General features: G+C 44.2%; 1 protein-coding gene across 1 annotated transcript in view; it reads right to left on the reverse strand.

The window, feature by feature from the left end:
* The window catches only part of RAPGEF1 (Rap guanine nucleotide exchange factor 1), a gene marked incomplete at both ends in the record, with an annotated part of 74,595 nt that overhangs the window by 21,166 nt on the left and 30,200 nt on the right, over positions 1–23,229 (reverse strand). The window contains 9 exon segments of the mRNA XM_079544701.1: positions 1,388–1,546; positions 3,452–3,654; positions 9,854–10,366; positions 10,938–11,121; positions 12,392–12,515; positions 13,987–14,139; positions 14,544–14,632; positions 18,340–18,496; positions 21,623–21,801. Coding sequence (XP_079400827.1) covers positions 1,388–1,546; positions 3,452–3,654; positions 9,854–10,366; positions 10,938–11,121; positions 12,392–12,515; positions 13,987–14,139; positions 14,544–14,632; positions 18,340–18,496; positions 21,623–21,801 — 1,761 coding nt within the window.

The following is a 23,229-nucleotide window of genomic DNA, read 5'->3' on the forward strand; positions in this document are numbered from 1 at the left end:
GTAGTCTGAATCAAGATCAGAACAGTTCAGAATGGTTAAGTATGCAGTAACCACTTAAATCAGGACACTTCTAAAAGTGGAAGTGCCCAGGTATTTTTAGAACGTTACAGTATCATATTTATAGCCTCTCAATTAAAACAAAACCAGCGACACGCTTTTATCTGGATTACAGTTCTGTGTAACGGAGAACTGCACAGTTAAGAACTTTTGCCTTAGTTCAAATCTTAAAACTGTTTTTTCCACACACTTCTGCAAGCACCAACCTTCACCTTCCCAACAACCTCAGCTTCCCTGCTCCCAAGGTTATGCCACACTGCTCTCCCTCACACCAAAGGAAGCCAGCAGCCTTCATTCACTGCATGTGCATTAACATACTCGTCCCTGAATACTTCCTTCTTCAGGCCCAGCACACAGCTTCACTGTCATTTTTAGAGAATGAGTAAATGTTGAAACGCAGTGACGGAGTGGGAGGATAGTTTTCAAATATTCAGTATTAAACTAAAGCATTTCTGAGTTTTCCCTGCTCTTGCCTGATAACATCTCCAAAATCAGTGTAATTTACAAAACATCCACGTTGCTGTTAAAAAAGTCTGTTCTCAGCTATCATCATGCAGGCAATCAGAACACAACCAGACAGTTCTACATGCAAACACTTCCCACACTGTTGAGCCACTGGAATTCCATGGTTAGATTTAATTTCATTACATTAACACTCTGTTGTTGCTACCATTTAATTTAAGCAGCTGATCATACATTTAGGCAGTGCTGTAAGATTATTCTTATTTCAATTTACATAATTTTCAGCTCCTCCTGTGGTTCTGACTGCTCATCAGTGCAACTCAGAGATCTGAGCTTGTTTGGGACCACGGAGATGCAAAGAGATGCAGACAAGCAAATATGACATGAATGATGTCAGAGGCCATTTTCTAGGAAAAAAAAATTAAGGAGCCATATCCATTGTTCCATGCATTTGGCTAAATCCATCTATTTCAAGGATGGCATCTCGTTATTCCTCCGAAGGCCAGGCTCACACAGCAGTACTTAATAGGCGCATTCGCATGGCTGGCTTATGCAGCAGAACAAAAAGGCTGTGCAGTGCCACCGGCAGCCTGGGGGTGAGCAGGTCAAAGCAGAGTGCCTGAGCACCCAGGCCAGATCTCCTCCCAGCCCCAACACAGACACAAAAACCACATTTTCCCTGTATTTCAGTTAGCAAGATTTGCACCCCGCTTTCATCACCTGCCTTACAACAATCGAGTTCAACCCTCCCTCCCCCACCATAGAACCTCACCCAGAACTGGCAGCATTAGCACCGGGCTTGCAGATGAGCATTTCATCACCAGCACAAACACACACACAGGTTACAGAAGCACGGAGAGCAACTCACCGAATGCACAGGAAAGGAGCTGTGCCGGTTCAGAAAGGAGTTAGAGACTGACATAGTGAGGCCCTGAGCGGCACCGGTGTCCTCGGGGGTGAAGGGCACTTTAGTTTGCTGGACACAGTAGGAGACAGAAGGGAAAGAAGAGGCAGCATAGGAGGCCTGCTGAACAGAGGGGGAGAAAGCAAGAGACAGGAGAAACAAAGAAAGAAAGCACAGAAAAGGCTATGAATAAAGGGTAAGAAACGCTAACTGTAAAACAACGCATATAATGACTTGTTAAGCAAACAGCTATTCATACAGTTCATCAGAGCCAGACACACCAACGTGCCTTTCTTGAGCTCAAGGGGTGTGTCAAAAATCACAGCTCAAATCTTCTTTGTTTCACAAATCCCTTAAAAATAAACAGCGCAAGACAGCTGTGCCAGTGAGCTGCTCCTCACTGCCCTTCTTCTCCATGGCACCAGGGGCAGATGCCCACAGGAGCAGGTATGGGCAGGAACAGCTGCCCAGCAAGGAGCTGCCCCTTTCAGCTGGGCAGCAGCTGGCTCCTGCAGATTAGCAGTTTTTTGTAGTCTTGTTTTTTTGGCCCATCTGCAGATTGGAAACTTGAGACTGCATAGTGTGGCCTGTAGGGCTTCACAGGTGCTGCTGGGATACTGCTTAACAGGACACCCAGCAAATTTTCAGTCCGATTCTAAATGACAGATCGTTTGCACAGGAGAGAGATATTAGTCTGCAAATAACAAATACTATCAGGAATTTCTCCTGAATTCCACTACGTAAAGGGCCCAAGGGAGGCCAAGCTGTACCTAGGCTTTATCAGCTCTGACCTGTTGAATGTAACATACAAACATTTCACATACAAGCTATGAAGCTTGCAAGAACGGACTTCCTAATTATTATTTTAGAGGAGTCCATCCAGCAGACTTCCTCGCTGCTGGAGCAGCTGATGTCCCCATGATTTGCTGCTTCAGAATCTCTCAGGGCACTGTGAGCTGAGGAACAATAGAACCTGATGGCTTTTCCAGTGATTGCTGAATGAGCCATTCTCTGCTTGCATCACCTTCCCAACTGGAGATGAAGGCAGAGGCACAAGGCTGCATTTTAAGAAACCTCTGCTTCAGGGGAACTGCAAGCAACACCTTGATAGCATCGGCTTGCAAAACTAGTAGGATACCTGACAGGCAGAATGGTGACATCTTGGCTGCCCAGATAATGATTAAAGGGCAGCAAAGAAATGCTTTGCTTCCATTGACAAACTGCATAATACTCAGTTTACTTCAGTTTACTTCACCAGTTACTTTATCTTGTCAGGACACCTATCTGAGCCACAGGAATGTAGTTACTGAATTCCCAAATTAGACCTCTGTGTAGCTTCTCTGATTTGATTAAAAAGTAACCCTGGGGCAGTCAAATTTTAGCACAGATAACATGAGGATGCATTGCGACAGTTGCCATCGTAACAGCAAGAGCATGGCCCTGCTCCTGTATTTCATCCTGTTTTGTTACAGCCACGGACAATCTAAGTCAGGTAGCAGTGAAAAACAGGTAAACTCCTGAATCACATACATGGACTAATGTAAGGAAAACATGCAAGAGTTAAATAATAGCTGTACCAAAATTCTGTGGCTTTGGCAAAGACGGAGCCACAAAAGCAGTGATTATGTTTAAATGGTTATTATCAGTGGCATCCTTGACAACAGTTGCAAAACAACATTGGGAACAACAGAGCAGCAACCTCTTCAAAACCATGCTGCCCAGTGTGTCAAAATCTTCAAAGTAACAGACATTACATGTGTCTCTAGTCTGGCACAGATTCAGCTATGCCATGTGGAAGATGAAATCTCATTTTCAGGGGAAGAGTCTGAACATAGGGTTAGAAAAGAACAGAAGAACTCAAAGTAGACGATGAAAAACGCCTAAAACCACTTTACCGAGATGGCAAGGAATACAACGTGAACAACATCAGTGAGACCCCCTCCCACAACCACAGCCTGTCAGAAACAGGAGCAGCAAACATAGAGCTGCTCCAGGAGGGGCTGGGAAGGGCACTGTGGTGTCACTCACCAGCTGCCGCTGCTTCGGAGGGAGAGCAGGAGGGGGTGCCAGATCTTGAGAAGGGTCTAAGCTGATAAAGGAGTCGTTGAAGCCATAGACCTCCATGAGGTGCTTGTTCTTCTGCTGGTAGATGTGCTCGTTCTGTGGGGTCTGGTAGAACATGGATGGCTGTGGCTCTGAGTAGTCCTCTACAAACTGCATGTACGCCATCACTGCAACACAAAAAGTCACAGTCAGTGCTCCTGGCCCGTGTGCTGCAGCTATCCTGCCACGAGCAGGCAGAGCGCCTGCCCTCAAAATAAAAGAGGAGTAAGACCATGCTGCTCTCAGCTGCTCTCATCCAGGAGCAGCAAGGTATCTGCAGTAACTCACACAGCAAGCTGCTGTTCACCTCACAGAAATGAATTTGTGAATGTCTTGTTCTGCAAGCCAGTGCACAATAGAAGCCGTCACAGTGCACAAACACGTTTGGCAACAGATTTACTTAACCCAGTGAGGTCTCCTAAGAGTGACCAAGGAGTATGATTCATCTATTCTTGGTCCAAGCCCCCTCCCTCATGTAGCCCATGGCAATCCAGAGAACACTGCCCAGCAGCTAATGCTCACACTCACCAAAAGAAAGAATGACCAGTCTGCTTTGTAGGAGGTACAAATCGTCTTGCACAACAATGCAACCTCAACAGCAAGTAACTCCTGTGCCTATAATAAGTGTCCCATCTATAGGCAAACTGCAAGCTCTCTCACTCTAGAGATTGTGCTTTCTCCATCCTAGCAAGCTGGTGAAATTCATTGGAGAACACCTACCTGCAGCACTGGGCACACCTCTCTCCGCTATTTCTATGCCACTGCTGGCACAACAGACTGATCTCTTAGAAAAGTCATTGACCACTTTCTTCCTCAGCTCAATTCCAACATCCTCAGCTCTCTCCCTTTCCAAGGCATCTTAGCATCTTTAAATTTGCAAATGAATGCAGCTGGTTCAAAAGCATTTCTGAGATTCGGTTTGATAAAACTATTAAATGGGATGAAGCCTTATTTCATGGACCTTAGCATCTGTACAATATTCTCCAAAAATCTTTGAAAAGGTCTGTCTACGAAGATCTGACAAAAGATTAGCTTAACATTTTAGTGTGGAAGGAGAAGGAGATCCAGCATCATGGAAAGATTACTACAAAACCCCAGAATTATTAAGGGACAGAAATGTATTTAGATGAAAAATACATAACTTTCATCTATGGATCTGAGAACTGGAACAATAATTGTAATTCAATGTCATAAATAGAACTAACCAGGGACTTGCAAATACTCTGTCACATACAAATTACTCTGATCATCCATCCCCTCCTCCTGATAAGCACGCAGTTGTCAGGCTTTGTAACTCTGGTCATTAGGCAGCAATTATTCAGCTCCTGCTAGCATTTCAGTTGCACAGCCGACATGAATGGATGATTTCAGTGAGAGCTGTAAATACAGCCATCACAGCGCAGTATCTGGGCATTGTGAAGCTGGTTCCCACACTAGCTCCAAGGCAAAACCCTCTGTTCACCTGCCACGCAGGCCAGCCTACTGCAAACAGGATGCAGCCGTGCAGCGTGCCGGCAGGAAGGACCCGCTCTGCACCTGCCATGTGCACCTTTTTACACATTTCCTTTAGTGCTTTAAACTTTGCTTAGAAACGGAGCTAAAGCAGCTGCCCCTTCCCACCCAATGACATCCCTCCTCCAGAAAACCAAATAAAAAAAGGAAAAAAGCTCAGGAAACCCCAGCTGGTACATTTCGATCCCGAGCGGTAACACCTGCTGTCCCCATCCCATGACCCCACACCATGCTGCCAGAGGACAAGCTGCCCATGTCCCACAGCACTGCAGAGCTCTGCCAAAGCTGCTGCACTCCTGACCTTCAGCTACACCAGCCCAGCTCCTTTTCCTCCCCCAGTCTCCCCCTGGCTCCCCAGCACCACACAGAGATGTCAGGCACCATCCCTGGTGCTCAACCCCTTCCTTTTTGAAGACAGAACTCCAACTGCACGCACACATCTCAGTGTGTGCTCACGTCTGCTCTCTTGCTTGTATGAGCACTTACATATAAGCCAAGTCCAAGCTTATTCCACTTTCACACAGCTTCACATGAATTCTAAGACCTAGCAGTGAAAAGATGCATGCTTTGCCAGTATTCTCCTTTCTTTTCTGAAGGTGTATTGGTGCAGATAATACAGAATTACTAAAACACTAAAGCATCTGCAGTTGACTCCAGTATTCCCATTAATACTTGTGCCCTGAAAAATGTCTTAGTATCACACAGCTGCTTTGCAGGATAAGTTCTGCACACATCTTAGGAAATGTATTTCCCTAGTGGCAAAAGTGAACTAAGGATACAGGTCCTTGGAGAAGCATGGAGGACAAGAGCTCGAGGGAAAAGATCACATTTTTAGAGCTCATCAACTTATTAGGACAAAAGCCAAGAATTCTGGCTTGGCAGTGCTGCTATAACACAGCTGACACTGCTAGATACAGACCAAGCCTTCATGCACAGTTATCTACAAAATCTGTGCTGCACTTACTGCTCAGATCCGAAGACATCTCAGGATCAATAGCTGGGAGTTGCTGGGTTCAGAAGTTTGTTTGCCACTACAGACTCAGGAAGTGTTGGTGAAAAGCACAGCACATCAGATGTCTGTGTAAAACTGAATTACTGCAACTCAAGGTAGTGAGCCTGAATGCTGTTGAGAGCCTTAACTCAATCTGGAAGGGAATAATGAAGAGCTCTTTTATCTCTGCACTTTATGAGGCTAATGCATCCCGCTGCATGGCAGCTCCTGTGCCTCGCTTGTTACAACTAGTCCAGGGCTGCCGAGTGTGTCTCTGCCTCTACTCTGTCTTCACCTGTTTTTAGGTGAAGCAAAAACCAGCTGGGATGGTGAAATACCAACCTGGCTCAGCAGCAGAGATTGCAGAGCACAAATTAAATAGGCACCAATAAAATGTTGCCAATCTTCAGCAGGAGAGGAAGGCAGCAGGACCACTCCTGAGATGGCTGTTTGCGAAGGCTCTCCTCTCCCCCCCCACTCGCTGCTGTGGTTTCAGATGAGGCAGAAATTTAAAAAGCAGATGGGAAATTACATCACCAGCTCAGATCAGGCCGCATGCCCTGCAGCAATTCTGCAAAGAGGGAGGGATGGGGGCTGCAGCCTCCACCGTGAGCAGCTGGGGTGGGGTGACAGTGTCTAAACAGCACCTCGGGAGAGAAGGGAGGAGTGAGACAGAACCTCTCCCACCACGGCACCATGTGCAGCTTAGGTCAGCTCTAAACCAAGGCAGAAAGTACTTGAAAGGAGGGAGTGAAAAGAATAAAAAATAAATAAAAAAATCTCTGTCTGCGGCAAGGAACACCTTCCCTGCAATCTGCTCACGTGATGAAAATCGCAGGTGCTGCTCATGCTGCAGCAGGAGTCGGCCAGCAGTGCTGTGGGAGCCCTGCAGCCTCAGACCAGCGATTCCTGGGGTCTGCGAGGGATTCTTGGAACGTTATCAACAAGGTATATCTGCAACACCAGTAAGGCACAGTAGTCTCTGATGAAGAAAAGCCATCGCAGGTCTGAGCCAAACTCCTGGTGCTGCCTGCGTTACAGCCAGCCCCACACAACAGCACTGGATTCATGTGCACAGACAAGAGCCAAAGTAATGGAAATTCTCAAGCTGCACCACACGTCAACTCACTGGAGAAGTCAAGGTCGAACAAGCCAGTCTTTGCTGTCACCTCTGGGAGGAGAGCTGTTTTTCAAAGAGCTCCCATTATACGCTGGCTAAGCCCCGACTGCCCTCAGCGTGGTTCCTGCAGTTGAATACTGGCTGCTTACAGGGCACCAGGCTGCATTTTGTTCCCACTGACAGGGAAGGAAACGTAAGTAAGTGCTTCACCACGGTCTGCAAGCTGGTTGGGGGCAGGATCTTGCTATTTCTGACTTCAGGCTCTTCATGGCAGAAGCTGATCCCTGCCCATGTCTTGTACAGCAGGAGTACGATGCTCGTGCTCAAGCAGATGTCTGGAGTAATTTGCCCTTAGCACAGTAGAACAACAGTAACTCACGCCCATTTAAAAGGTTTATCACTCCCCTGTTTAAATTATAGAGACGTCAACTCTTGGAGGTCCCTCTGAGCACAGATCAGAGCAAAACACACGGTTAACTCAAGGAGGATTCACTACATATTATTTATGAAAGACCAAAGTATCAGCTGCAACATTTCCTGACAGCTACCAAAAGATGACCCACAAAAAAGGCACTACAACCAAGCCATCTCTGCAACAGCTCTGGATCTTTCTAATACATTCATGCATCTCTTCAGGGTCTCAGAAGCGTGCTGGGGCTGTGGCTCTGCCTCATCTACATGGTTACACATGAGGGTCTACACGTGTCAGTCCCTGGGCCAAAAAATCCTGGGCACTACCACAGTGTTTCACTGCCCTTTTTGTGTCGAAAACAAAAGGAAAACTAACAACCACAGATCTCTGGTGCGATACACTGTGGAGTAAAGCATATGAAACAAGTTCTTAGTGTCAGAAAAAAGCCATTACAAATTTGCAGCAGCCAGGTATGAGCCCAAGTACTGCAGGCTTTGCAGCAAGGATGTTTAATCAAACCCGTGGAGCCGTCAACACATCAGGTAACACATTCTCCCATTCCTAACAGTGCAATCTGATCAATCCTCTGACATCTTCTGATAGGGCCAGATGACAGTTAACTCTATTCTAACTCACTACAAGGCTTTGCCACTTGGGTTAGAAGTGTGCATGGACAACAAAAGAGAAGCTGGCATCTAAAACTTTTTAAGTAATGGCTTGACATCTCATATAGCAAGAGAAAACAAAGAGATGGGGTTTAAAGAGAGAAGTAAATATCCTAGGTCTCTCCTTCAACCATCACACTGTCTCCTACCCAGGGCCTATCCCAGCACCACTCCCACTAAAGCTGTTTGCAAGTACACAAGTTCATTTCCTCACACCCACTCCAGACTGCAGGGCTTAACATCACCTGTATCCAGTCCTCATCATTCAGATGCAGAGCTCACAGGATCCTGACCCTACAGAAACTCCTTGCTGTATCTCATTCCCTTGCAATTTACACTGAATCCCAGTATTTTGAACAGCAGGAGCCATAAAAACCAAACCAATGCAGATGCCAGCATTTATTTCCACTCTGCCATCTGCAAATCAGCATCTGAGCATCTTTTTGGTTGCTTTCAGTATGCTTTTATGTTCGCTTACCAGAGAGGGACAAGTGATTTTCAGTGTATGGGAATGCTGAATGAGACTACTATAACCTGACCTTCACTTTCAGGCAATCTGATTAAAATCCTGGAGGGTTACAGACTTGGAGGCATCACTGAGGCATAGAGGAGATGATTTCTGTCAATGCACTTTAGAAAAAAAAAGTGTCTAGCATAGAAAACTACACAGGCATGGACAGAGCACAGATCCCCCTGCACAAGACACCAATCTCACACCTTTTCCCAGTGAAAGCTCTATTAATTGTGGCAATGAGTCAGAAGGTCAACTCATAACCTTCAAATCAGCTCTTCACTTGAGCTGCAAGCCATACAGCTTAACGCTGCTCACCCAGACCTTTTATACACTACTTCCCCATGCAACTGCAAAGCTAGCCAGCGACCAGTAAAGTAACACATCCCACTGTGTAGTCCACAGCTTTCCTTGATAGATCAGTATGTCTGCTCCTCTTGCAAGAGGTTTCACATATTTCAGCCATGAACATTAAGGAAATCAAAATAAGGTCACGAGAGCCAGGAGTCTGACTGGGGATGTAGAGTTTATGCATTTAGAGGCTGGTCATCTTAATGATGTGGGAAATTCTCAGGCACTCAGGAAATGAGATCCTGTAGCAAAACAGTATTGGACACAAGGTTAATAGTGCTGCCCTGCACAGCTACGCAAGGGACTATGTTCCTATTGTCAAATAACTGCACTGGCAACCCTCAATTTTGGACAGAAAAGTAGCCTTTTCTCTGAGCTCTTGGAGAGTACCCCATTTTCTTCTTCTAGGCAAACATTCATAAACATGGGGGAGACAGAAAGGACACAAAAAGGGAAAACGATCCAGTAAAACTTGGAAGTGTGGCTCAAAGCTTCACACCTGTGCAAACAAAAATGAAATGTTCTCACTACAGTAATGAAGATGCTGAATGCTGCCACCTCCCCAGGGCCTGCACCATTCCAGGCTCCCTGTCCACCAAAGGACTGGCACTTTCCTTTCACGTCTGATACCGACCATGAGCAATTTCAATACTTAGCTCAAAGGCATTACCTTGGGGTCACCATAACTTAGTGGTCATCAGAAGCATGGCAAACGGAAGAAAAGAGAAAGCTAAAAGTAAACCCCAAACATAAGATCTTGCTTACTGTGTTTGTTTTTCTTCTCCGGCAGAGGTGGTGGCTTCTCTGGGTCACTGTTAGAATCTGGAGCAGCAAAATCAGCAATGAACTCAACTGGTGCTGAAGAGTTTCCTTGTTGGAAGGGCAAAATAGGAGCAAATGGCGTGCAGGGTACTGATGAGAGAGACCCTGCGTTCTGCATATCATCCTCTGAGATGTTATCATATTGGGAAGGATGTCTCTCATATGAGACCCTGCAGCCTGAGTCTGAAGTCTGAGAGGCTGCGCTTCTCCTCTTCTTTTCTGGTAAAGCTGGAGGGGTCTCTGTTGGCTGCACAGCTCCTGAGAGGCTGCAGAATTCCAGTGGAGAAGAGCTGCCCTGTGGGAGCTGGAAAGCGTGTCCATGGAAAGGGGAGCCAGACTCACCCAGGGACTCTGGCAAGGGGCTGAGGATACCTGGCACCTGTTGAGGTATCTGATCAGCATTCGAGAGGTCCTGCTGCAAGAATTCATAGTCCGGGTCATAGTGATCTGATTGATCTGGTTAAAAAGAGAGAAAAGAAGAGTCAGCCATTAGTTTCTCTCTTTTACTGTTCAGCCCTTCTCAGTTCTGCCCATCTCGTTCTCCCAGTTAACTAATCAGTTCATGTAATCAGAGTGGCACTTCCTTGCAGCAGGGACTATCTTGCTCTACTTTCTGTAAAATCCATGCTTAAAACTCATACCTTTATACTAGCAAACAAATAAAAATTCAATGGGTATTTAACTGCAATATTTCACATTTAGATTTTTATTTTCTAGTACCTGGAAGCATCACCTAAGCCTAACAGTCCTGCTGTTTCCTACTGATGTCTGCAGAAAAGCCTGAAACCAACAAAACATTCCACTCGAGAGCTGAATTGAGTTTGAACACAATCATCTCTAGCTAGGGAAACATATTCCCCTGGGCTTTTTCCTATCTGACAGGATATCATTTCGCATCGAACTGCCTTCAGTAACTACAAGACAACAGTTGCAAGCACAATCCATTTACTTCTACACCACAGCTATGACAGCTCCCAAACGAGGGTGATGAGGGCTCCTGCAGCAGTCCTGGCCCGGCCCAGCTCACCTAATGTTTCACAGCTTGTGTTGCGGGAGCACTGACCACTGTCACGGTCCAGAGAAGAGAGCTGCTCATCGGACTTGCTGAGTTTGCCAATGCTGCTGCACGGTGAGAGGCGAGGAGATTCCCCCCCGTAGGAGTGGCTGCCACCTGACAACCTTCTCTGGGCATAGCAGTCAACATCAAAATCCTGAAGCAAAAAAAAAAACCAACCCAAACAACCAAAACAACAAATTACCATCATTCTCGGCAGCTTGCCAGTAATAAGATACAGCTGAAGGAACACACACCTTGCAGCTACTGTAAGAAAACTAGGAAGGGAGCAGATGAGTGCTGCTAGCCCGCCCTAGTTGACAAGCCCACAAGGAAGCCAGAAAGCTTCCCACTGGGTAAAGGGCACAGAGCAGAGCAGCCCCCAAAAGGAGCCCTGCATGCACCTGCTGGAGGCCTGGGCATGCTGTGATCCACAGTGGATGTCACCAGCTGTTGACATTTGTACTGGGTAACTAGAAGGCAAAAATTCTCGTTAAATAATTGGGGCTTTATTAAATATTTGGTTAGCTTTGTGCATGCAAAGGGTAAACAGGTGATAATGGGATACAGCTGACGTCAGCTTTTGGTGCCCATTGGCTACGTTTCAATTTCAGAAATTACCTCAAGCTCATCAAGCTGCAAGTGAACCTCACAGGTATTCCCATCCCTGCAAATCAATCTAAATGAGACTGCACCAGTAACTGCAAAACCACCACAGCTTTATCTGGGTCAGCCAACTGACAGCAGAGGCTTCCTAAGTCAGAGCTCTGGGGACTGAGAGCAAGATTTGATTTTGGTGCACAATTCAAGTTCTCACTGCTGAGTCAGTAAGTTCCTGAAGGTGTAAAGCAAAACGAACTATTTACAGTCTTGTAAACTCTGCATTAGCACAAGTGATAGAGCATGACTAATACATGCTGTCACAAGTTTTCTGTAGTTCTACCAGAAAATTTACAAATTTCCCCAAAGCACCAGCAGCAGTCAGAGCAGATGCTTAAACTATTGCTTAAGTTAATTGACATGTTAAACTGGAAATGCAAAAATATAGGCTTCTAATGTCAACCTGCTGCATGACGCCTGGCCTGCAAGCAAACCTTGGTAGGATCTTGTAAATACAGCAAACCACTGTACTCCCTGCTGTATGCAACGCTGAGACACTCAGCCCCTCAGCTTTTCACATTCTGTAAAACCTCAAGGCATCAGAGTTTGGTAGCAGTTTCATTCATTACTCAAATCCAACAACAAAATGAGGGAAAAAAAAACCCAACTATTCACATCATTCACTACATTGATGTTCCTGCTGCTAGAATTCCATCCCAGCATTGTTCCATTGGCTGCCTGGGACAAGCAGGAACTGCACTGCACAGGTCACAGAGCTTTTCTGCAGGACGTTTCCTTTGGATTTCACAAAGGGGTTATGCCATTACCTGTCTGTTGATTCCAACAGGCAAACTGGATCCACTGGTGGCTCGACTCATGGGGGCCACAACTGCCACTCTGGTTGGGGAAGGCGCCGACTGTCGTTTTTTAGGGGGCAAGGCTGGAGGAGGACTGCAAGACACAACAGGTGTTGATGCTTCCATCACCACCAAAAAGGCTTTCAGAGGCTTCAGGAGCTTGTTTTTCAGATAGCCTCTGCCTTGCTAGGATCAAAAAGCTCACATCCAAAGCTGACCCAGAGCTACTCAACAAAGAGTCTATCCTAACAAATCCTGAGCTAACAGCACTCTCACAGGAAAGGTCTGTTCAGTGATGTATTTTTTTAAGCTTGGAGAAGACTCAGTATTTCAGAAACAAAAATAATTGCTGTGTTAAAAATTATTTTTAATGAAGCTAATTAGCACAGCAATTATTCTTACATAAAAGCGGTGGCAGTCCAAATTAAATGTTTTGGTTGACCCGAACAAGGTTTCCGTTCGCAGAAATTTCTCATTCCTCCTCTTCAAACTTTTTTAGCTTTGCGAGGGGTTTCAAAGCTGAAGTAACCTACAGGACAGGAAAATTCTCTGTGCCCTTTTCCTTGGAGCACGTAGACTGTCAGAGTCACCACGCATACATGCTGCATGGGCCCAAGCTGTGGCATTCATCAATTGCAGATACATTATCATACACCCACTGGTAGTAACCACTGAGATTTTAACCACTGTGTATTTAAGTTTTTCTTCTACTGACAATTCTGGCGATCATCAAGTTTGTGAAGTTCCCAAGAGCGCACATATTCTGCTCCTGGAACGTAACAGGATTTTTTTATACATATATAACCCATGAGAATTCATAAAATACTCAGAAATGTGGTGTTTTTCTGCCAGCCACAGTCCCCCTGATGCTGCATTTCCAAATGAGCTCACGATAAGCATTTTCACACCATCTATTAACACCAGTACTAAAGGAGAAAAACACCATACACACACCAAAAAGCTGCAAACTGGAGGTTTTCTCTTCCTTCCAAAATAGAACATAGAAACTTTCATGTGGTTACTCGCAGAGGTGGCTAAGTACAACTAAATAAAAGAGTTTTTTCACACAGTAGAAGCTCCTTTCACTCTTAGTTTGACAACCAATGTAGAGCCACCTGGATGTGCAGAACAGGTTGACAATTGCCAACTGAGGTTAACAAAGCATTTTCCTTTGGAAACAGCAACAGCAACTAAAACAGCACAGGATACTGCTGTGCAGAGTTGTACAGAATATGGTGTGTATTTATGTAGCCTTAAATAAAAGCTTTAATGCATTTATGCAGTGCCTCTCATAGGAAAGTTTCAGGCACTGTACCATCCTCATGGGGAAAAAAAAACAACAGGAAAGGAAAACACAGACAATGAAGGGTAGTGCTCAGAACAAGACAGAAAGAACATGAAGCCATAAACAGATTCCAGGAGCTGGGAAGAATTACTCAGGAGGACTGGAAATTCAGAAGCATCACTAACCCTGTGACCTCATGTACCCATTTTGACAAGAACGTGTAACCAACAGATGCTAAGAGCCACTGCCACTCTTCTGCCAGCTGGCTGGCCAGCATTACCTGTTTTCTGCCACACGAATGCAAGGCAGAGGGGGTTTAGGAGGTGCAACCTCTTCGTCCATGGAGTCCGTCAGTAGCTCATTTGATTGAGTCATATTAGTTGTTTTGCTCAGGATCTCCATTTCTCGGTCTGTAAGGGGAAGTTCTGATGGGCTGTAACAAGCAAAAGACAGACTGCAGATCACAAAATGCAGTCAGAATGCAGCACGCTGACAGATTAATATATATTTTACATCATATGCAATAAGAGAAACCTACAGCAGAAGGAAGAATTCACATCTGCAAGTAAAATTAGAAGCATACACAGAATAATATGTGGACATGTCACAGCCAAGTGATGCTTCACTGCCAGATTTTGGTATCTTCTCTGTCACTGCATACAGTTCTCTTGAAGTAATGCCATTGTAATGCATAAGGCTACACGAAGAACACAACACTGCCCGCTGTGGAAAACAACTCAGTACTTTAATCCAACTATCAGTCAGTAACCAGAAATTACCTCACATCAAGCTACTATACTGGACTGGCACGCACAAGAATGTTTGTAAGAGACCCACCTATCAGATTTACATGCTGGCAAGCTGGGTTTAACAGGGCTTGTGGGAGAGGGGTGCTCCTGCTTTTCAATCGTGAGTTTGACCAGCTCCTGGTGGATGGAGGGGAAAGAAGGAAAAAGAAAAGAATCATTACGTGCATAATGTTGCACTCAAACATGCTACAACAGAACAGGATTCTACTGCAATAAACTTTTGGGGACCCACTTAGGAGTTAATGCTGACATGGGCAGTGAACTGAGCTGGGTGTAAGCTCAGTGGAGAGCCACACAAATGAGGTGGTAAGGGAGCAGCATGCACCCAGCAGCAGTTCAGCCATATCTAAGTTCACAAACTGCAGCCCTATGGGGATTCTGCACAAACCCACATACATTTCTTTTTGCTGTGCTTCCTCTTTCATCACAAATATGTTCCAGTCTCCATAATGCCCTAGATAATATCAAGTTGACTTTACATATATAAATACAAGTAAATAAATGCTTTTTGGATGAAGTATTTCACTTGGCCAGTAAAAGAGTTATATCACTGCTTTACAGTTCACGAACAAGTGCGTGTCACGTATTTGTTTCAAAAGGCTGGTTTCTGAAAGACATCCAACAAGAAATTAAATAGTGAACACCTTCATTAAAGGGCCTGCTCCCCCCGGAGCCATCTTTTAACTTGTTAGCAAAGAAAGTCTTCATCATTCAGGGAACTATTACAGCATATCTGCTGTAGGCAGATAAGGCGGTAGATAAAGAGATAAGTGCATGATAATCCTGAACTCCAAGTCTGCCAGCAGCCAAAGCAACATTCACTCATTCCAGAAAGATGGAGAGAACTTTTCATGGGTGACTGAGGCCAACAAACAGACCTGCTGCTCACAGACACAAACACGTGCGCTCTCACAGTTAGGCTGCATAACTGGCAGTGCTTCCTGACACTATTGGCTTCCCAGCATGTTATGCAAAGAAAATTATATGGGATCAATTTTATTTATTAGCAGCTTGTAACACAGTGTCATCATTCCAGTATCATCTTCATGTCTGTGTCTGCTGAGGTCAGAAACGGTCATCTCCTCTTCCAACACAATAATCACAAAGAGAATAAAGTAGCACCCTGGTTGTGTAAAGGATGGAAACCGCAATCCATTTCAACATGTCCAAGTGCACATCACAACTGATTCTGACTTGGCCATTATATCACTATATATTACTTACATTTCTGGTATGACTTTGGGCTCAAAAATAATTTGCAGAGAGTCCACCAAACGCACAACAAAATGCTCAGCCTTAAAGAAACTGTCTTGGAAAAGCCCACTGATGGGGAAGAATAAGAGTGCACAAGCACAGCACATACAGATGGCCATCTGGGCTAACACTATGAAGATGTTCCTATCTGGGACAGACAGACAAGAAACCTGGCATCTGCTGAGAAGTACCTCGATTAGCAAAAGCACAAAAGCACTCGATTCCCTCAATCCTGGCTTTTTTTCCTCTCCAGTAACCCCAGAATGAGAACTAGTGTTTGAAAATCAAGCCAAGATCTTCAATGTACACACAGAGGTAATCAGCATGCAACTGAGCCAGATGCACATTATGCTGTTCCTTATCAGCAAGTAAAGAGATTCCTGCAGCAGTAATTAGAGATAATTAAAGCCTCTCCACAAACTTATACTACTTCAGCAAACTGGAAATTCCAAGATGAGATGGATTTTTAAGAAGTTATGTAATCAAAACAAGGATTTTTTTCCCCTTTATATATAGCTTGCAAGGCACTAAAACCTGTCATCAAAACAGCAAAGAGCACAAGTGAACAAGCAAGTCATCTGTGCTCAATTCTGAAAATAAAGGGGGAAGTAAACACCGAAATGTGGAAGTGGATCTTGTGTGATCTGCCAGAAAAACAAAAAAGGCTCTCCACAGCAGAGAAGTGTCCAGCTTCTCAGTTCTGCTTCCAGACCTGAAGGCTCGCTTGGCCCTTCTAAAATAAACCTTCCTTGCTATGCAGTAGGAGATGAACACAAAGCACTTCCAAACACTGAGTCTTGGTGGGCAGACGTTCACTTCTACCCAGACTGCCTCACATCTGCTCTCACTGTGTTCCAAGCTGACCAGACATAAGCCAGCTCCAACTGGAAGGCCAAAATAACTTGCAGTCTAGCAGCAGGAGGAGACTGATACAGCTCAGTGAGGTTAACAGCTCAGGCTTAGCACTGCATGGCTATGCCAGCACTGCTTCCAGCCTAGGCTGGCTCAGCAGACATCCATGACCTTCCATCCATTTATCCATCCATCCACCCATGCACCCTGCTGTGGTTGGGAAGCAACTGCTATCAGGTGCTTAAACCTTGCTTGAAGTGAAAGGACAGTGGGTGCCCCAAATTTCACGCAACTGTAACCTGGAGCTAGTGGTAACACGGGACTGCAGACTCATTAGGTGATGACAGGGTGAACTCTTGCACTGTTTATCAGGCTACATCTGCTCAGCTTCCAAGAGTGCAGATTTTCATATGCTGCACATGGCTGCTGAATTGCAGCACCAACAGAAGCTGAGACTTAATGCTGAACTCTTCTCCATCCTGCTGTGCAAACTTAATACCCGCTTTACTTCTCAAAGCTGGAGCTTAAAGTTAAAGGGCACACTGTGCAAAATAATCCTAGAAAATCTGTCCACTTTAGGTGATGGAAATGTTTTCTTTCAAAGATATTTGTTTTAAAAGATTGATAAGTCACACTAGGGTTTAGTATCAGTATTTGAGCAACATTACAGGGATATTCAGAGCACGCAAATAACCTATCAAGATTCCTGAAAGCATGATAGTCAAAGCTTGGGAGATTCACTGGATTTTCACATTCAATTCCAGATAATAAAAACTAAATGGACTTTGTGTACAGTCAAAGATGCTGTTTCCTGACATTCATCCAGTTGAAGATCCTGCTCCAGCTCTTGAAAATCCAAATTTCCTGCTGTACTTGAACTAAATGCTGCTCTGCCAGTTCAGCCCTTGTTAAAGACGCTCAACCTTCTCTACAGTATTCAAAATAGGATTCCTAGGAGATATGACAGATCTCTCTGTCCAAATCAAGGAAACTTTTAACTCCAGTATTGGGAAGCTGAATGCACGGCCTCTGTGGCCTTCAGCAGTCTGGAAAACGGTCACAAATAATAAGTACCAAAAACTTACTGGGACACAGAAGGAAAGCCAACAGCTTTTCCTGGGTGTGCAGGGAGGGAATTGTGTAAGTGTGTCTCACAAAGGACACAAAGGTTTCCATTCAATGTTCCCCATTAGTTACAAAAAAATTAATTTTCAGAAAACTGAGCTTAGCTCATCAGCTGTCCCACACCCTAACCTGACTGCTGAAAGTGGTGCTGCATCACTGACAAACACTTTGACATCCATGCTAAAAGATGAAGCTGGAATCTTTGATTCTCTATGGGAATCGACAGGAAGCGTTTCCATTAATTTTTGTCTAGACAGAAAAACATGCAAACTCAGACCTGTAATCTGCATAGGAGACAAAGAGAATGGGAATTACCTGCTGAAAATTTAATACAATACTCAATTAAGATTTACTGCTTCGGGCAATCCATCCAAATGCCAGGCTGAACATTTAGAAGTGCACACTAATAGCCAAACCATTAATGTTGGTCTTTAAGCAGTACCAAGCAGGACTGTTTCACTTTCAGAGCAGTTGATGTAAGAGGTAAGCTTACTGAAAGAGCAGGACTTACCAGCACTCAAAAGCTTCTGACTTTCAGCAAGATCTCTTCTAGAATACAGACCTGTATGCTTTTTATAACTTGCCTCACATACCTTAACTCCATCCAGAACAGCTTTTATGACATCTTTAACAGTTGTCACCATCTCTTTGTCTTCAGAATTCACACCTTCCAGCATCACTTGATCAGACCAGCGAATGAGGTTGGCCAGGCTCTGGTACACACGGCTGTAGCAGGATGAGATGGCAGAACTGGATGGCAGGGAAGGAAATAGTCAAGAAAAAAGGGAAAAAAAAATAATCAGTTACAGAGATATTATCAAATGCTACTAGAGAGAGCACGATCTGAAGTGCATTTCACTTAAAGTATTTTACACTATCCACTGTTACGATTCTCCTTTTCATTCTGACATTCATGATTTGTGTTCAGCAGGTGACAAAGCCTGGGCTTCCAGCTCCGCTGCAGTTGCTCTCCTGTTCTTTAGAGCCAAATGGAACAACAGCATGAAAGCACAACCAGCTAATAATCTGAGCTGCAAGCTAACATAGCAGTGCTACAAAGAATGCTTTTTCCCTTTTAATCCACACCCCCATCCTATGCCTCAACTTCAAAGGTAACTACCATATCCTGCATTTATGTCTAATTGATATTATTTCAGTGCTATCTATGATTTCCTTCTTAACTCCCCTCAGAAAACGCTTTACATAACTGCAAGCTGACTGCATCATTCCTTTAGAAATAATTTTCCCACTGCTTACAATGCCTGAAAACAAGCAATTAAAACCTGCTTCTTTACAAAAGCTGAGCTGAATGAATTTCAGGTTTGGAAGAGGAAGGGTGTTGTTTTGTTTTGCTTTTAATGAGAACCAGAACCCAAGCTATTGTTCTGAAGGAAAAGAAATGAAATTTGGAAGGACGACAACTCTAAATAAAAGTTAACTGTAACACCAGTGCTCAGAGGCACTTTCCTGGCCGCTCTGAAAACACTTCATTACTAAACAAGGTGTGTTAACAGTGCTGCTGATGGCAATTCTTTGCAAAATTAAATCAATTTCAAACTGCATCAAAACCATAAAGAGATAAGAGAAGGTGCAATCTTGCCATCATCACAGATACGAGCGTTCTGAATCTTCCCATTTCTCTCTGGCACCCATTTGACACTGGCTTAACTCCAATCATTTCATTATCTGTGAGAAGAGCACCAAACCCACAAACTTGAGGGAGCTTATTTAGGTGAGAGCTGTCTGCAGAACCAGGGATACAACTACTGTCAGCTTACAGCCAGAGGGATACAGACAGCAGCAAGGGCTTCTTCGTTTGTTTGTTTTATAAGCACAGTGCTTGCCATTTGTTCTAATTTTAAATGAAATTAACTTAGTAGGAGATATTTCCTAAATAGGGTCCTCTTCCATCTCTTTCTCTGGCTTTGATTTCTTTGTGATTAATCTTCGGTCTGCTTCCTTCTAAGGAGGCAGTAATTGAAAGCCTATTTTTGCTAGATTTAATTACTTTTTTCCTCGATGCAAACCCTCCCCCTAAAGCAAAAAGGAGCCCAGCAGTAATTGTAGGGCTTTCTTCCACACTGACACAAGTCTTGCTCTCTTTTCTTGAGGGGGATTTACCATCAAAAGCACCCCTTTGTGTCCTGCCACTACTCAAAATAAATAAAGTGCATATGTAGTCATGAAAGGACGTGGCTTTTAGAGGATGACAAATCCCCTTTTTCTCTGCAAAGCCAAACAAGGCAGAACATACACAAGGGATCTGTGCTGCAGTCCAGAATGAGAGATTCATCACTAAGTAAGGAAGACTCCACTGACTACTGACTACAGAAATTCTGCTTACAGGCTAAATGTGGATATCCAGCTGTCAAGGTTATATTACCTCACTTCTAAGGGAAAAGGTACAAGGAATTTGAAGAATAGAGCCGTCTGAAATACTGCTGCTGCTGAAGACCACTTAGCTGATATTTATTTCCAATATATTCTTGGAAGGAAAGATCACCCAGCGGATACACAAATCAAAGCAAGCGACTACAAAGATGACATTTTCTATCCTAAAAATATTTGCTGACATTTTACATGTTCTCCTGATGTAACAGGAAAGTTTGTTCTCTCTTTCACTAAGTGAAAGCAGGTGCCTGTCAGGAATTTAATGACTGCAGGAAACCTGATAGCAACGGAAGAAACTTTTGTGCCTGAATCCAGAAGCCTGATGAATGCTCCAATTCTAACAGCTATTGCTCTTTGTACTTCCACAAACCCAACCTAAATTGCAGCCCCCCTGACTCAGTCACAGCTCTGGTACTCACCCATTGTCTCCTTCCTTTTGTGCTATCAGATAAAAGCATGCCCTATGTATTGGGAGCAGACAGCACTAAACATCTCTGTTAATAAAATATTGGCACCCTACAGCTGTCTTGACCGTACCATAAACCTTTCTTGCAGCACAATTGCACTGAACATCTCAAAAACAAAAGTATTGGAGACACTGGGAAAACAGGAGCCGAGCAAAAACCAGCAGGATTCAGCAAGAACAATTATAAAAATATATATGTGCATTTTTCTGCCTAATTTTGCATGTGTAGTAGTTTTGCTTATTTCTTATTGTTCAATGCTATTTGTTTGCTTTTTTTTTTTTTTAAATCAATTTCTCCATCACCTATAAACAGCAGGCAGACAGATCTCTGTGGCTTGATGACACCACAGATTCTCTCAATGGATGTCAAGCTTTGCTTTGGCCAATTTCTACATCTTTTCTGACTTCAAACTCGTTGTCTAACTGGTTTAAATGTAATACAGCAGGCATCAGAGCAACCCTATAATAAGTCTGTGGAGAGCACACAGGAATGAACTTGGACTGGCTGATCTACTGAAGTACATATTTGTTTATTTCTGTTCTGTATCTGCTCCAGCAAAATAAAATAAAACACTAACAACAAACTAACAGTGCAGGCTGACTTTTATCAGTATGGGTGAATTGAATGCAGAGATTACCCTGAAGACAAGTTCCTTTTCAGGCAGAAACTACTGGAATTTGTTGGCTTTTAGGATCCCATTGTGGACTTCAAAAATAGTAGAGAATCTGAAGAGAATCAGTAAATTACCAATGTTTACATTTATGCTAAGCATCACTCCTTCCTCCTCTCTAAAACCTTTCTAAGTTGTTTTATCTTTCCATAGCATGGGCTTCTTCACAGCATGGAGTTTGTTTGTAAGTTGTGCTTGAAAATTATCCACCACTTAATAAAAATGGCAGTCAAGCTATTTGTTACTATACTGCTTTCCAACTCACATGCCACATAATACACAAAACAAGAAAGAAGCTGAGCAGCCTGCTGGTCTGCCATAGCTCCAAAACCCAAGAAGGAAAGCTACCTTTGCTGGATGCGTGGGTCAGTTTGCACCAGGGGCAGGATGGCTTCCAGCACTTTACTTGCTGAGCCTGGCAGCATCTCTAATACTTTCTTATCAATTGCCATTTTGTCCACAATCGTCTTAAAGTAGCGCAGGGCACTGACGACTTCCTTCTCCTTCTCCTCTAGCCATGATACGTTCTGAAGAATAGGAAAAAGTGAGAGAAATGTTATAACATCAGGATTTTAAAGGGAAAAGTTACTTTTACTTACCCGAAGAAGGGTCTGCAACCTAATTCATTCTGTGATGGTGCTGGGTCAAGGGAACCCACACAGCTTTCATAGGAACAGACCATGAAAGCTAACTTTTGGCATCAGTGAATGAATGTTGCAGAAGGGAACAACTCACTGGCATACAGCTGAGTTGTTGCCACCAACTTCCGTGCCATCATCAAAGTGAAGAAAGGAAATTCAGAAGTGATATATGACATCCTAATGGCATTCTGGACAGGGCTATTTAAAAAAGAAAGTTTAACAGAGTATGCCTGGAGGACTTTTAATGCCACAAGTAGTTCCTAAGTGAGATTTAAATTAACTACTGAACATTGCCAGAAAGGAGCAGAGAGCTTAGCAGAGTCAGGTTTCATCCATTATCTCTTCAGTAAATTCAGCTTCAAGAATTAATGACCTATGGGCATTGTGAGCTCCCTGTAGTCTCGTCAGCAGTTGAAATGCTGTTTTTTTTACAAAATCAGGCCAGCAGCCCAAAAGGCTTCAGGAAGAACAATTCACAGGCAGCACCAGTTAGTAATCAGGGGCCAGATCCATAAAGAGTCCCAAGTCCCACCTAGCTCTGACTTTTGAAGCCTAAGTCCAAATCCACCCTGTCATTTCCATCTCATCTGGGAAGTCCCGAGCTCTGCTGCTGTCTCCCCTTCCGACAAAGCTGCTGGCTGGGCCCTTTCCATTCCTGCTTCACAGCCCACCCACAGTCACTGAACTTCACTGCTGAGGAGCATCCCGGCAACTCACTGATCTCAAAAAACACATTTCCCATTCTTCAGGCATGCACCCTCACCACTGCACAGCCCATTCCAGGCTGTGGAGAGGCACTTCATGTGAAACGATTACAGATTTCAGGGATGAGAGAGGCTGGACGCAGCATGCCTATGGCCTGTGGTCAGAGCCCTCAAACAGAAGTGAAAAAATGCAGACTGCAGTTCCTGCTTTGATTAATGTTTATGTATTCATTCAACAACTGTTTCCTGTAGAAGGGCTTGTGACTTAATAGCTTAAACACTCTCCTGGACACAGGAGGGATGGGCCTGGGATTGACACGTGGAAACACAAAGCTTTCCACTGAGCACACCAAGGCATGCACAGCAGCCACCAGACACTATGTGGGACACGGCCCTTTTTTCCATGACTTCCCTGCTAGCTCATTGGGAAAGAACCCTGGGAGAGCACCTTTTATGCATCTCTTTCTCAGGTCCAAAGAGCTCGTATCTATGTGAGAGTACAGACATACAAACATACACAAAAAAAGCCTGCGTGTCCTGCAAGGATGGCAGGTTGTGTTACAGAGCTCAAATAAGTGTCAGTTGTTGCTACGAGCCTGGAGGTTTTTTT

Source organism: Tetrao urogallus (genome assembly GCF_951394365.1).
Source record: "Tetrao urogallus genome assembly, chromosome: 19".
Lineage (NCBI taxonomy): Eukaryota > Metazoa > Chordata > Aves > Galliformes > Phasianidae > Tetrao > Tetrao urogallus.